The 16299-nt window shown below is 38.3% G+C and overlaps 1 protein-coding gene across 1 annotated transcript in view; it reads left to right on the top strand.

Moving 5' to 3' along the window:
- Positions 1–16299, top strand: part of KIF13B (kinesin family member 13B) — a 654496-nt gene that overhangs the window by 224173 nt on the left and 414024 nt on the right. The window contains exon 6 of the mRNA XM_053709534.1: positions 1303–1483. Coding sequence (XP_053565509.1) covers positions 1303–1483 — 181 coding nt within the window. The remainder of the gene's footprint in view (positions 1–1302; positions 1484–16299) is intronic.

The following is a 16299-nucleotide window of genomic DNA, read 5'->3' as shown; positions in this document are numbered from 1 at the left end:
AACTAAAGATTTCAGACAAACATCATCTTTGTTTGTTGTCTATTCTGGTAAGAGGAGAGGTCAGAAAGCGACTGCTACCTCTCTTTCCTTCTGGCTGAAAAGCATCATCCGATTGACTTATGAGACTGCTGGACAGCAGCCTCCTGAACGAATTACAGCTCATTCCACTAGAGCTGTGGCTTCCATATGGGCTTTCAAGAATGAGGCTTCTGTTGAACAGATTTGTAAGGCAGCGACTTGGTCTTCACTGCATACATTTGACAAATTTTACAAATTCGATACTTTTGCTTCCGGAGACTATTTTTGGGAGAAAGGTTTTGCAAGCAGTTGTGCCTTCCGTTTAGGATTACCTGACTTGTTCCCTCCCTTCATCCGTGTCCTAAAGCTTTGGTATTGGTATCCCACAAGTAAGGATGAATCTCTGGACTGGATACACCATGTAAGAGAAAACAGAATTTATGCTTACCTGATAAATTACTTTCTCTTACGGTGTATCCAGTCCACGGCCCGCCCTGGCAATTAAGTCAGGTTCAAATTTAATTTTGTAAAACTACAGTCACCACTGCACCCTATGGTTTCTCCTTTTTCTCCTAACCGTCGGTCGAATGACTGGGGGGGCGGAGCCTGAGGGGAGCTATATGGACAGCTCTGCTGTGTGCTCTCTTTGCCACTTCCTGTAGGGATTGAGAATATCCCACAAGTAAGGATGAATCCGTGGACTGGATACACCGTAAGAGAAAGTAATTTATCAGGTAAGCATAAATTCTGTTTTTTTCTTCGTTCTCTTGGTATCTTTATTTGAAAAGCAGGAATTGAAGCTTAGGAGCCCGGCACATTTTAGGTTCAGCGCCTAGGTTGCGCTTGCTGATTGGTGGCTAAATGTAACCTCCAAACAGCAAGTGCTATCCAGGGCCAGCATCTACACTTTCATTCCTGCTTTTGCAAATAAAGATACCAAGAGAACGAAGAAAAATTGATAATAGGAGTAAATTCGAAAGTTGCTTAAAATTTCATGCTCTATCTGCATCATGAAAGAAGAAAATAGGGTTTAGTATCCCTTTAAATATGAAATCACATAGTTATTTAGTTACATTTTGTATATGTTGCACCTTGGCACAATCAACACCCCCAAAAATGTGTGTATCCAGTCTCCCCACTGTGAACTCTTCAAGTCATAGACTCTGGACTGTGTTCTCTTCATGTTAAACTGCATAAAACTGTAACTATGTATTCATGGAAAGTACTGTAGTAATCTCTGCATCATTGCAGTTTTTATGTGTATATGTTTGTGATTCTTCACAGGTTCTGGGAAGTCCTACACGATGATGGGCACAGCTGACAAACCTGGGTTGATCCCAATGCTATGCAGCACACTCTTTGAAAGGACACAGAAGGCAGAGAATGAAGAACTAAGCTTCAAAGTAGAAGTATCCTTCATGGAAATATACAATGAGAAAGTCCGGGATCTGTTGGACCCCAAAGGGTACATATCACTGTTTATATAAATCAGTCACATGATCTCTTAGACCCCAAAGGGTACAAATCACTGTTTATATAAATCAGTCACATGATCTCTTAGACCCCAAAGGGTACAAATCACTGTTTATATAAATCAGTCACATGATCTCTTAGACCCCAAAGGGTACAAATCACTGTTTTTATAAATCAGTCACATGATCTCTTGGACCCCAAAGGGTACATATCACTGTTTATAAAAATCTGTCACAGGATCTCTTAGACCCCAATGGCTTACATATCACTGTTAATGTGGGCTAGAAACTATATAAATAATTCTAGATGGCTCTATTAGCTATGGGCAGAATCATCCAATAGGTTTCTAATTCAAAAGAGTTTTTAGTTTTAATTATTAATTGTGTTCAATACCGTTCTATGAAAATGGCGAAAATGGAAGCCTTAATATTTGACTGTTCCTATACGTGTACAAATATATAGACTAGAACTTCATAAATTCTCATAAAATTTATATATTATGTGGTAGTCTGCAATCTACCATAGTATTCATAAAAGAAAAGAGAGAGGCTTGTATCCCAATATCTTCAAAATAAATTTATTGATTATCAGATTTAAAATCCACTAAAAAATTCTAGACAAATTTCTAAAATATTTAAATAAAACAGGTTGGTATCCCTTTCACATAACATTAATAGCATTCATCCCATGCATACACTCCTATAGCTTATATGCTGGTGATTATAAAAAATTCCCTTCCAGGTTCTCAGTTATGACTTATAAGATCCTGTACATACAATATTCTAACAGCGCTGGTTACAATTTGTTAAATTAAAAAGCCACTATGTTTTTGTGAACCGGTCTCTCCAGCACACTCTTATATACCCTTCAGCGTGGTATTAGTAAGCAATAGTCCTCTACTTGTCTTTTAAGTATTTTTATAGAGATATTTCTTTATCTGTATATCAGTCTCTCTATACAGACACTTTTGTGGCAGATCTTACAGTTTCTGTTTATTTAAACAAGTATGGATCCAAAATCACTTCAATTAAAATATTGCTTACTAATACCACGCTGAAGGGTATATAAGAGTGTGCTGGAGAGACGGGTTCACAAAAACATAGTGGCTTTTTAATTTAACAAATTGTAACCAGCGCTGTTAGAATATTGTATGTACAGGATCTTATAAGTCATAACTGAGAACCTGGAAGGGAATTTTTTATAATCACCAGCATATAAGCTATAGGAGTGTATGCATGGGAGGAATGCTATTAATGTTATGTGAAAGGGATACCAACCTGTTTTATTTAAATATTTTAGAAATTTGTCTAGAATTTTTTAGTGGATTTTAAATCTGATAATCAATAAATTTATTTTGAAGATATTGGGATACAAGCCTCTCTCTTTTCTTTTATGAATACTATGGTAGATTGGAGACTACCACATAATATATAAATTTTATGAGAATTTATGAAGTTCTAGTCTATATATTTGTACACGTATAGGAACAGTCAAGCATTAAGGCTTCCATTTTCGCCATTTTCATAGAACGGTATTGAACACAATTAATAATTAAAACTAAAAACTCTTTTGAATTAGAAACCTATCGGATAATTCTGCCCATATTCTGCCCATAGCTAATAGCGCCATCTAGAATTATTTATATAGTTTCTAGCACACATTAACTGTCTAGGAAGGAGGCAGTTCATATAGATGGGTCTTTGGGCAAAAGTCTAGCGCTACACACACAAACATACATATCACTGTTTATAAAACATCAGTCACATGATCTTAGACCCCAAAGGGTACAAATCACTGTTTATAAAAATCAGTCACAGGATCTCTTAGACCCCAAAGGCTACAAATCACTGTTTATATAAATCAGTCACAGGATCTCTTAGACCCCAAAGGGTACAAATCACTGTTTATATAAATCAGTCACAGGATCTATTGGACCCCAAAGGGCTACATATCACTGTTTATATAAATCAGTCACATGATCTCTTGGACCCCAAAGGGTAAATATCACTGTTTATAGAAATCAGTCACAGGATCTCTTGGACCCCAAAGGGTACAAATCACGGTTTATAAAAATCAGTCACATGATCTCTTAGACCCCAAAGGGTACATATCACTGTTTATAAAAATCTGTCACAGGATCTCTTAGACCCCAAAGGCTTACATATCACTGTTTATAAAACATCAGTCACATGATCTCTTAGACCCCAAAGGCTACAAATCACTGTTTATATAAATCAGTCACAGGATCTCTTAGACCCCAAAGGGTACAAATCACTGTTTATATAAATCAGTCACAGGATCTATTGGACCCCAAAGGGCTACATATCACTGTTTATATAAATCAGTCACATGATCTCTTGGACCCCAAAGGGTAAATATCACTGTTTATAAAAATCAGTCACAGGATCTCTTGGACCCCAAAGGGTACAAATCACGGTTTATAAAAATCAGTCACATGATCTCTTAGACCCCAAAGGGTACATATCACTGTTTATAAAAATCTGTCACAGGATCTCTTAGACCCCAAAGGCTTACATATCACTGTTTATAAAACATCAGTCACATGATCTCTTAGACCCCAAAGGGTACATATCACTGTTTATAAAAATCTGTCACAGGATCTCTTAGACCCCAAAGGGTACATATCACTGTTTAAATAAATCAGTCACATGATCTCTTAGACCCCAAAGGGTACATATCACTGTTTATAAAACATCAGTCACAGGATCTCTTAGACCCCAAAGGGTACATATCACTGTTTATATAAATCAGTCACATGATTTCTTAGACCCCAAAGGCTTACATATCACTGTTTATAAAACATCAGTCACAGGATCTCTTAGACCCCAAAGGGTACATATCACTGTTTATAAAACATCAGTCACAGGATCACAATACTAATAAATGTTGGTTTAACTCTTATCTATATCAGATTTAGTTGCAGATATGTTTTATTTTATAAACTGTAAGGTACCCACAGCTCCTTTTCATCTGCTACCGCACAGTAATTGTGCAAACTAAGCGTCAACTGCTGCAAGGTAAACACATTTCCCAAAAGAATAAATAAATACAAATGTTAAAACTATAAAAGGTGTATAACATTTGACAGCATATTCTTATTAGATATATTTTCTTAGTAAAACTGGTATAGTTTTGCATTTTATTATCTTATCACTTTTGATGTGGCCAATTAGAGATATGTTAGGCTTCTGATTCCAGCAATGGGGACTTCCAGTTCTCCGTATTGTAAAAATGTCATAATTCAATTACAGTAAAGGTGCAAAGTAAGCATTTTATATTACAATCTGAAAGTGTTTAGTGTCATTTTAACTGAATTAAAGCTAAATTTTAAATAAAAATAAATACAAATAAAATTGCTCTATATCACTAGGGGAGTTTGTGTACACTATATTGTCAAAGCAGATTGTTTTCACTATATTGCTACACAGATTTGTTTTACTAATCACGCTGTGTTTATGACTTCTCTTTAATTGAAAGTAGCCCACTTGGTGCCACTCCCACAAAAAATGATTGGATCAGCCAATTAATAGCTGCAGTGGATGGAACCTGATATAGAGCCAGTTGCTGTTAAGACTTTTTTTTATTTAAATGTTCCTGGAAGCCTTAAAGGGACATTAAACACTTTGAGATGGTAATATAAAATGATAAATTGTATATAATAAAACAACTCTGCAATATACTTTCATTATTTATTGTGTCCTCTTTGCCTGTAATTCCATTCTGAAATTGTGAGCTTTTCAGTTCCTGTTAGAAATGGAAGTGCAGAACACTGTTAAATCCAACACAACCATTGGCTGCACACTCTAGTGACCTATTTATAACTGACCCTAATTGGCCACAGCAGAGAAGGTAACACAAGTTACAACATGGCAGCTCCCAGTGTTTTGTAGACACTAAAACTTTACACTTATTTTGTCACTTTTTAAACAACTAATGAAACTTTAAAAAATACATCTACATGTTAGTCATGGACTAATCTTTTCTTTGAATGCATCATTCTATCTAGCATGTATTTAGTGTTTAATGTCCCTTTAGGTTCTCCTTTCTGAATATAAAATTGCAGGCATTTAATGTATTTTTGTTTATTAAAGGGACATAATACTCGTATGCTAAATCACTTGAAACTGATGCAGTATAACTGTAAAAAGCTGACAGGAAAATATCACCTGAGCATCTCTATGTGAAAAAGAAAGATATTTTACCTCACAATTTCTTCAGCTCAGCAGAGTAAGTGCTGTGTAAAAAGTTATTTTTCAGTTGCTGTCCAGCTGCAGGTAAAAAAAATGAAGAAATGAACAGCAGCCAATCAGCATCAACAGTGCTGAGGTCATGAACTCTTTTACAGTGATCTCATGAGATTTCACTTAACTCTCATGATATTTCATAGTAAACTTGCTTAAACTGAATAGGGAAATAACATGTGTGCACAAGGCGTCTCACTCCCTTGCCTGTCCCGGGACAGGCATACTGATTTGCTGCTTAAAGACCTTTACAATGGGGTGTGAATACTTAGGACATTTTGAGGTAAAATATCTTTCTTTCTACTACATTGGTGTATCCGGTCCACGGCTTCATCCTTACTTGTGGGATATTCTCATATGTGTATGTGGTGTTAGTTGTAGTTTCTTTCATGTAATTAACAAGAGTCCATGAGCTAGTGACGTATGGGATATACATTCCTACCAGGAGGGGCAAAGTTTCCCAAACCTTAAAATGCCTATAAATACACCCCTCACCACACCCACAAATCAGTTTTACAAACTTTGCCTCCAAGGGAGGTGGTGAAGTAAGTTTGTGCTAGATTCTACGTTGATATGCGCTCCGCAGCAAGTTGGAGCCCGGTTTTCCTCTCAGCGTGCAGTGAATGTCAGAGGGATGTGAGGAGAGTATTGCCTATTGAATGCAGTGATCTCCTTCTACGGGGTCTATTTCATAAGGTTCTCTGTTATCGGTCGTAGAGATTCATCTCTTACCTCCCTTTTCAGATCGACGATATACTCTTATATTTACCATTTCCTCTACTGATTCTCGTTTCAGTACTGGTTTGGCTTTCTACAAACATGTAGATGAGTGTCCTGGGGTAAGTAAGTCTTATTTTCTGTGACACTCTAAGCTATGGTTGGGCACTTTATTTATAAAGTTCTAAATATATGTATTCAAACATTTATTTGCCTTGACTCAGAATGTTCAACTTTCCTTATTTCCAGACAGTCAGTTTCATATTTGGGATTATGCTTTAATTATCATATTTTTTCTTACCTCTAAAATTTGACTTTTTCCCTGTGGGCTGTTAGGCTCGCGGGGGCTGAAAATGCTTCATTTTATTGCGTCATTTTTGGCGCGGACTTTTTTGGCGCAAAAATTCATTTCCGTTTCCGGCGTCATACGTGTCGCCGGAAGTTGCGTCATTTTTTGACGTTATTTTGCGCCAAAAAATGTCGGCGTTCCGGATGTTGCGTCATTTTTGGCGCAAAAAGCATTTAGGCGCCAAATAATGTGGGCGTCTTTTTTGGCGCCAAAAAATATGGGCGTCGCTTTTGTCTCCACATTATTTCAGTCTCATTTTTCATTGCTTCTGGTTGCTAGAAGCTTGATGTTTGGCATTTTTTTCCCATTCCTGAAACTGTCTTATAAGGAATTTGATCTATTTTGCTTTATATGTTGTTTTTTCTCTTACATATTGCAAGATGTCTCACGTTGCATCTGAGCCAGAAGATACTACAGGAAAACCTCTGCCTGCTGGATCTACCAAAGCTAAGTGTATCTGCTGTAAACTTTTGGTAGCTATTCCTCCAGCTGTTGTTTGTATTAAATGTCATGACAAACTTGTTAATGCAGATAATATTTCCTTTAGTGATGTACCATTGCCTGTTGCAGTTCCCTCAACATCTAAGGTGCAGAATGTTCCTGATAACATAAGAGATTTTGTTTCTGAATCCATAAAGAAGGCTTTGTCTGTTATTTCTCCTTCTAGTAAACGTAAAAAGTCTTTTAAATCTTCTCTTTCTACAGATGAATTTTTAAATGAACACCATCATTCTGATTCTTTGGACTCTTCTGGTTCAGAGGATTCTGTCTCAGAGATTGATGCTGATAAATCTTCATATTTATTTAAGATGGAATTTATTCGCTCTTTACTTAAAGAAGTACTAATTGCTTTAGAAATAGAGGATTCTAGTCCTCTTGATACTAATTCTATACGTTTAGATAAGGTTTTTAAAGCTCCTGCGGTTATTCCAGAAGTCTTTCCTGTTCCTAATGCTATTTCTGCAGTAATTGCTAAGGAATGGGATAGATTGGGTAATTCATTTACTCCTTCTAAACGTTTTAAGCAATTATATCCTGTTCCGCCTGACAGGTTAGAATTTTGGGACAAAATCCCTAAAGTTGATGGGGCTATTTCTACCCTTGCTAAACGTACTACCATTCCTACATCAGATGGTACCTCGTTTAAGGATCCTTTAGATAGAAAAATTGAATCTTTTCTAAGAAAAGCTTATCTATGTTCAGGTAATCTTCTTAGACCTGCTATATCATTGGCTGATGTTGCTGCAGCTTCAACTTTTTGGTTGGAAACTCTAGCGCAACAAGTAACAAATCGTGATTCTCATGATATTATTATTCTTCTCCAGCATGCTAATAATTTCATCTGTGATGCCATTTTTGATATTATTAGAGTTGATGTTAGATTTATGTCTCTGGCTATCTTAGCCAGAAGAGCTTTATGGCTTAAGACTTGGAATGCTGATATGGCTTCTAAATCAACTCTACTTTCCATTTCTTTCCAGGGAAACAAATTATTTGGTTCTCAGTTGGATTCTATTATTTCAACTGTTACTGGTGGGAAAGGAACTTTTTTACCACAGGATAAAAAGTCTAAAGGTAAAAACAGGGCTAACAATCGTTTTCGATCCTTTCGTTTCAACAAAGAACAAAAGCCTGATCCTTCGTCCTCAGGAGCAGTTTCAGTTTGGAAACCATCTCCAGTCTGGAATAAATCCAAGCCTGCTAGAAAGGCAAAGCCTGCTTCTAAGTTCACATGAAGGTACGGCCCTCATTCCAGTTCAGCTGGTAGGGGGCAGGTTACGTTTTTTCAAAGAAATTTGGATCAATTCTGTTCACAATCTTTGGATTCAGAACATTGTTTCAGAAGGGTACAGAATTGGTTTCAAGATGAGACCTCCTGCAAAGAGATTTTTTCTTTCCCATGTCCCAGTAAATCCAGTGAAAGCTCAAGCATTTCTGAATTGTGTTTCAGATCTAGAGTTGGCTGGAGTAATTATGCCAGTTCCAGTTCCGGAACAGGGGATGGGGTTTTATTCAAATCTCTTCATTGTATCAAAGAAGGAGAATTCCTTCAGACCAGTTCTGGATCTAAAATTATTGAATCGCTATGTAAGGATACCAACGTTCAAGATGGTAACTGTAAGGACTATATTGCCTTTTGTTCAGCAAGGGAATTATATGTCCACAATAGATTTACAGGATGCATATCTGCATATTCCGATTCATCCAGATCATTATCAGTTCCTGAGATTCTCTTTTCTAGACAAGCATTACCAATTTGTGGCTCTACCGTTTGGCCTTGCTACAGCTCCAAGAATTTTCACAAAGATTCTCGGTGCCCTTCTGTCTGTAATCAGAGAACAGGGTATTGTGGTATTTCCTTATTTGGACGATATCTTGGTACTTGCTCCGTCTTTACATTTAGCAGAGTCTCATACGAATCGACTTGTGTTGTTTCTTCAAGATCATGGTTGGAGGATCAATTTACTAAAAAGTTCTTTGATTCCTCAAACAAGGGTAACCTTTCTGGGTTTCCAGATAGATTCAGTGTCCATGACTCTGTCTTTAACAGACAAGAGACGTCTAAAATTGATTACAGCTTGTCGAAACCTTCAGTCACAATCATTCCCTTCGGTAGCCTTATGCATGGAAATTCTAGGTCTTATGACTGCTGCATCGGACGCGATCCCCTTTGCTCGTTTTCACATGCGACCTCTTCAGCTCTGTATGCTGAACCAATGGTGCAGGGATTACACGAAGATATCTCAATTAATATCTTTAAAACCGATTGTTCGACACTCTCTAACGTGGTGGACAGATCACCATCGTTTAATTCAGGGGGCTTCTTTTGTTCTTCCGACCTGGACTGTAATTTCAACAGATGCAAGTCTCACAGGTTGGGGAGCTGTGTGGGGATCTCTGACGGCACAAGGAGTTTGGGATTCTCAGGAGGTGAGATTACCGATCAATATTTTGGAACTCCGTGCAATTTTCAGAGCTCTTCAGTTTCTTTCATGTAATTAACAAGAGTCCATGAGCTAGTGACGTATGGGATATACATTCCTACCAGGAGGGGCAAAGTTTCCCAAACCTTAAAATGCCTATAAATACACCCCTCACCACACCCACAAATCAGTTTTACAAACTTTGCCTCCAAGGGAGGTGGTGAAGTAAGTTTGTGCTAGATTCTACGTTGATATGCGCTCCGCAGCAAGTTGGAGCCCGGTTTTCCTCTCAGCGTGCAGTGAATGTCAGAGGGATGTGAGGAGAGTATTGCCTATTGAATGCAGTGATCTCCTTCTACGGGGTCTATTTCATAAGGTTCTCTGTTATCGGTCGTAGAGATTCATCTCTTACCTCCCTTTTCAGATCGACGATATACTCTTATATTTACCATTTCCTCTACTGATTCTCGTTTCAGTACTGGTTTGGCTTTCTACAAACATGTAGATGAGTGTCCTGGGGTAAGTAAGTCTTATTTTCTGTGACACTCTAAGCTATGGTTGGGCACTTTATTTTTAAAGTTCTAAATATATGTATTCAAACATTTATTTGCCTTGACTCAGAATGTTCAACTTTCCTTATTTCCAGACAGTCAGTTTCATATTTGGGATTATGCTTTAAATTATCATATTTTGTCTTACCTCAAAAATTTGACTTTTTTCCCTGTGGGCTGTTAGGCTCGCGGGGGCTGAAAATGCTTCATTTTATTGCGTCATTTTTGGCGCGGATTTTTTTGGCGCAAAAATTCATTTCCGTTTCCGGCGTCATACGTGTCGCCGGAAGTTGCGTCATTTTTTGACGTTATTTTGCGCCAAAAATGTCGGCGTTCCGGATGTGGCGTCATTTTTGGCGCCAAAAGCATTTAGGCGCCAAATAATGTGGGCGTCTTATTTGGCGCCAAAAAATATGGGCGTCGCTTTTGTCTCCACATTATTTCAGTCTCATTTTCATTTGCTTCTGGTTGCTAGAAGCTTGATGTTTGGCATTTTTTTCCCATTCCTGAAACTGTCTTATAAGGAATTTGATCTATTTTGCTTTATATGTTGTTTTTTCTCTTACATATTGCAAGATGTCTCACGTTGCATCTGAGCCAGAAGATACTACAGGAAAACCACTGCCTGCTGGATCTACCAAAGCTAAGTGTATCTGCTGTAAACTTTTGGTAGCTATTTCTCCAGCTGTTGTTTGTATTAATTGTCATGACAAACTTGTTAAAGCAGATAATATTTCCTTTAGTGATGTACCATTGCCTGTTGCAGTTCCCTCAACATCTAAGGTGCAGAATGTTCCTGATAACATAAGAGATTTTGTTTCTGAATCCATAAAGAAGGCTTTGTCTGTTATTTCTCCTTCTAGTAAACGTAAAAAGTCTTTTAAATCTTCTCTCTCTACAGATGAATTTTTAAATGAACACTATCATTCTGATTCTTTGGACTCTTCTAGTTCAGAGGATTCTGTCTCAGAGATTGATGCTGATAAATCTTCATATTTATTTAAGATGGAATTTATTCGCTCTTTACTTAAAGAAGTACTAATTGCTTTAGAAATAGAGGATTCTAGTCCTCTTGATACTAATTCTATACGTTTGGATAAGGTTTTTAAAGCTCCTGCGGTTATTCCAGAAGTCTTTCCTGTTCCTAATGCTATTTCTGCAGTAATTGCTAAGGAATGGGATAAATTGGGTAATTCATTTACTCCTTCTAAACGTTTTAAGCAATTATATCCTGTTCCGCCTGACAGGTTAGAATTTTGGGACAAAATCCCTAAAGTTGATGGGGCTATTTCTACCCTTGCTAAACGTACTACCATTCCTACGTCAGATGGTACCTCGTTTAAGGATCCTTTAGATAGAAAAATTGAATCTTTTCTAAGAAAAGCTTATCTATGTTCAGGTAATCTTCTTAGACCTGCTATATCATTGGCTGATGTTGCTGCAGCTTCAACTTTTTGGTTGGAAACTCTAGCGCAACAAGTAACAAATCGTGATTCTCATGATATTATTATTCTTCTCCAGCATGCTAATAATTTCATCTGTGATGCCATTTTTGATATTATTAGAGTTGATGTTAGATTTATGTCTCTGGCTATCTTAGCCAGAAGAGCTTTATGGCTTAAGACTTGGAATGCTGATATGGCTTCTAAATCAACTCTACTTTCCATTTCTTTCCAGGGAAACAAATTATTTGGTTCTCAGTTGGATTCTATTATTTCAACTGTTACTGGTGGGAAAGGAACTTTTTTACCACAGGATAAAAAATCTAAAGGTAAAAACAGGGCTAACAATCGTTTTCGTTCCTTTCGTTTCAACAAAGAACAAAAGCCTGATCCTTCGTCCTCAGGAGCAGTTTCAGTTTGGAAACCATCTCCAGTCTGGAATAAATCCAAGCCTGCTAGAAAGGCAAAGCCTGCTTCTAAGTTCACATGAAGGTACGGCCCTCATTCCAGTTCAGCTGGTAGGGGGCAGGTTACGTTTTTTCAAAGAAATTTGGATCAAATCTGTTCACAATCTTTGGATTCAGAACATTGTTTCAGAAGGGTACAGAATTGGTTTCAAGATGAGACCTCCTGCAAAGAGATTTTTTCTTTCCCATGTCCCAGTAAATCCAGTGAAAGCTCAAGCATTTCTGAATTGTGTTTCAGATCTAGAGTTGGCTGGAGTAATTATGCCAGTTCCAGTTCCGGAACAGGGGATGGGGTTTTTATTCAAATCTCTTCATTGTACCAAAGAAGGAGAATTCCTTCAGACCAGTTCTGGATCTAAAATTATTGAATCATTATGTAAGGATACCAACGTTCAAGATGGTAACTGTAAGGACTATATTGCCTTTTGTTCAGCAAGGGAATTATATGTCCACAATAGATTTACAGGATGCATATCTGCATATTCCGATTCATCCAGATCATTATCAGTTCCTGAGATTCTCTTTTCTAGACAAGCATTACCAATTTGTGGCTCTACCGTTTGGCCTTGCTACAGCTCCAAGAATTTTCACAAAGATTCTCGGTGCCCTTCTGTCTGTAATCAGAGAACAGGGTATTGTGGTATTTCCTTATTTGGACGATATCTTGGTACTTGCTCCGTCTTTACATTTAGCAGAGTCTCATACGAATCGACTTGTGTTGTTTCTTCAAGATCATGGTTGGAGGATCAATTTACCAAAAAGTTCTTTGATTCCTCAAACAAGGGTAACCTTTCTGGGTTTCCAGATAGATTCAGTGTCCATGACTCTGTCTTTAACAGACAAGAGACGTCTAAAATTGATTACAGCTTGTCGAAACCTTCAGTCACAATCATTCCCTTCGGTAGCCTTATGCATGGAAATTCTAGGTCTTATGACTGCTGCATCGGACGCGATCCCCTTTGCTCGTTTTCACATGCGACCTCTTCAGCTCTGTATGCTGAACCAATGGTGCAGGGATTACACGAAGATATCTCAATTAATATCTTTAAAACCGATTGTTCGACACTCTCTAACGTGGTGGACAAATCACCATCGTTTAATTCAGGGGGCTTCTTTTGTTCTTCCGACCTGGACTGTAATTTCAACAGATGCAAGTCTCACAGGTTGGGGAGCTGTGTGGGGATCTCTGACGGCACAAGGAGTTTGGGAATCTCAGGAGGTGAGATTACCGATCAATATTTTGGAACTCCGTGCAATTTTCAGAGCTCTTCAGTTTTGGCCTCTTCTGAAGAGAGAATCGTTCATTTGTTTTCAGACAGACAATGTCACAACTGTGGCATACATCAATCATCAAGGAGGGACTCACAGTCCTCTGGCTATGAAAGAAGTATCTCGAATTTTGGTTTGGGCGGAATCCAGCTCCTGTCTAATCTCTGCGGTTCATATCCCAGGTGTAGACAATTGGGAAGCGGATTATCTCAGTCGCCAAACGTTGCATCCGGGCGAATGGTCTCTTCACCCAGAGGTATTTCTTCAGATTGTTCAATTGTGGGGGCTCCCAGAGATAGATCTGATGGCCTCTCATCTAAACAAGAAACTTCCCAGGTATCTGTCCAGATCCCGGGATCCTCAGGCGGAGGCAGTGGATGCATTATCACTTCCTTGGAAGTATCATCCTGCCTATATCTTTCCGCCTCTAGTTCTTCTTCCAAGAGTAATCTCCAAGATTCTGAGGGAATGCTCGTTTGTTCTGCTAATAGCTCCGGCATGGCCTCACAGGTTTTGGTATGCGGATCTTGTCCGGATGGCATCTTGCCAGCCATGGACTCTTCCGTTAAGACCAGACCTTCTGTCACAAGGTCCTTTTTTCCATCCGGATCTGAAATCCTTAAATTTAAAGGTATGGAGATTGAACGCTTGATTCTTGGTCATAGAGGTTTCTCTGACTCCGTGATTAATACTATGTTACAGGCTCGTAAATCTGTATCTCGAGAGATATATTATAGAGTCTGGAAGACTTATATTTCATGGTGTCTTTCTCATCATTTTTCTTGGCATTCTTTTAGAATACCGAGAATTTTACAATTTCTTCAGGATGGTTTGGATAAGGGTTTGTCCGCAAGTTCTTTGAAAGGACAAATCTCTGCTCTTTCTGTTCTTTTTCACAGAAAGATTGCTATTCTTCCTGATATTCATTGTTTTGTACAAGCTTTGGTACGTATAAAACCTGTCATTAAGTCAATTTCTCCTCCTTGGAGTTTGAATTTGGTTCTGGGAGCTCTTCAAGCTCCTCCGTTTGAACCTATGCATTCATTGGACATTAAATTACTTTCTTGGAAAGTTTTGTTCCTTTTGGCCATCTCTTCTGCTAGAAGAGTTTCTGAATTATCTGCTCTTTCGTGTGAGTCTCCTTTTCTGATTTTTCATCAGGATAAGGCGGTGTTGCGAACTTCTTTTGAATTTTTACCTAAAGTTGTGAATTCCAACAACATTAGTAGAGAAATTGTGGTTCCTTCATTATGTCCTAATCCTAAGAATTCTAAGGAGAAATCATTGCATTCTTTGGATGTTGTTAGAGCTTTGAAATATTATGTTGAAGCTACGAAATCTTTCCGTAAGACTTCTAGTCTATTTGTTATCTTTTCCGGTTCTAGGAAAGGCCAGAAAGCTTCTGCCATTTCTTTGGCATCTTGGTTGAAATCTTTAATTCATCTTGCCTATGTTGAGTCGGGTAAAACTCCGCCTCAAAGAATTACAGCTCATTCTACTAGGTCAGTATCTACTTCCTGGGCGTTTAGGAATGAAGCTTCGGTTGACCAGATCTGCAAAGCAGCAACTTGGTCTTCTTTGCATACTTTTACTAAATTCTACCATTTTGATGTATTTTCTTCTTCTGAAGCAGTTTTTGGTAGAAAAGTTCTTCAGGCAGCGGTTTCAGTTTGAATCTTCTGCTTATGTTTTTTGTTAAACTTTATTTTGGGTGTGGATTATTTTCAGCAGGAATTGGCTGTCTTTATTTTATCCCTCCCTCTCTAGTGACTCTTGTGTGGAAAGATCCACATCTTGGGTAGTCATTATCCCATACGTCACTAGCTCATGGACTCTTGTTAATTACATGAAAGAAAACATAATTTATGTAAGAACTTACCTGATAAATTCATTTCTTTCATATTAACAAGAGTCCATGAGGCCCACCCTTTTTTGTGGTGGTTATGATTTTTTTGTATAAAGCACAATTATTCCAATTCCTTATTTTATATGCTTCGCACTTTTTCTTATCACCCCACTTCTTGGCTATTCGTTAAACTGATTTGTGGGTGTGGTGAGGGGTGTATTTATAGGCATTTTAAGGTTTGGGAAACTTTGCCCCTCCTGGTAGGAATGTATATCCCATACGTCACTAGCTCATGGACTCTTGTTAATATGAAAGAAATGAATTTATCAGGTAAGTTCTTACATAAATTATGTTTTTGGCCTCTTCTGAAGAGAGAATCGTTCATTTGTTTTCAGACAGACAATGTCACAACTGTGGCATACATCAATCATCAAGGAGGGACTCACAGTCCTCTGGCTATGAAAGAAGTATCTCGAATTTTGGTTTGGGCGGAATCCAGCTCCTGTCTAATCTCTGCGGTTCATATCCCAGGTGTAGACAATTGGGAAGCGGATTATCTCAGTCGCCAAACGTTGCATCCGGGCGACTGGTCTCTTCACCCAGAGGTATTTCTTCAGATTGTTCAATTGTGGGGGCTCCCAGAGATAGATCTGATGGCCTCTCATCTAAACAAGAAACTTCCCAGGTATCTGTCCAGATCCCGGGATCCTCAGGCGGAGGCAGTGGATGCATTATCACTTCCTTGGAAGTATCATCCTGCCTATATCTTTCCGCCTCTAGTTCTTCTTCCAAGAGTAATCTCCAAGATTCTGAGGGAATGCTCGTTTGTTCTGCTAATAGCTCCGGCATGGCCTCACAGGTTTTGGTATGCGGATCTTGTCCGGATGGCATCTTGCCAGCCATGGACTCTTCCGTTAAGACCAGACCTTCTGTCACAAGGTCCTTTTTTCCATCCGGATCTGAAATCCTTAAATTTAAAGG

The sequence above is a fragment of the Bombina bombina genome, chromosome 4 (assembly GCF_027579735.1).
Source record: "Bombina bombina isolate aBomBom1 chromosome 4, aBomBom1.pri, whole genome shotgun sequence".
Lineage (NCBI taxonomy): Eukaryota > Metazoa > Chordata > Amphibia > Anura > Bombinatoridae > Bombina > Bombina bombina.
This window is presented reverse-complemented; position numbering and strand designations above follow the sequence as displayed.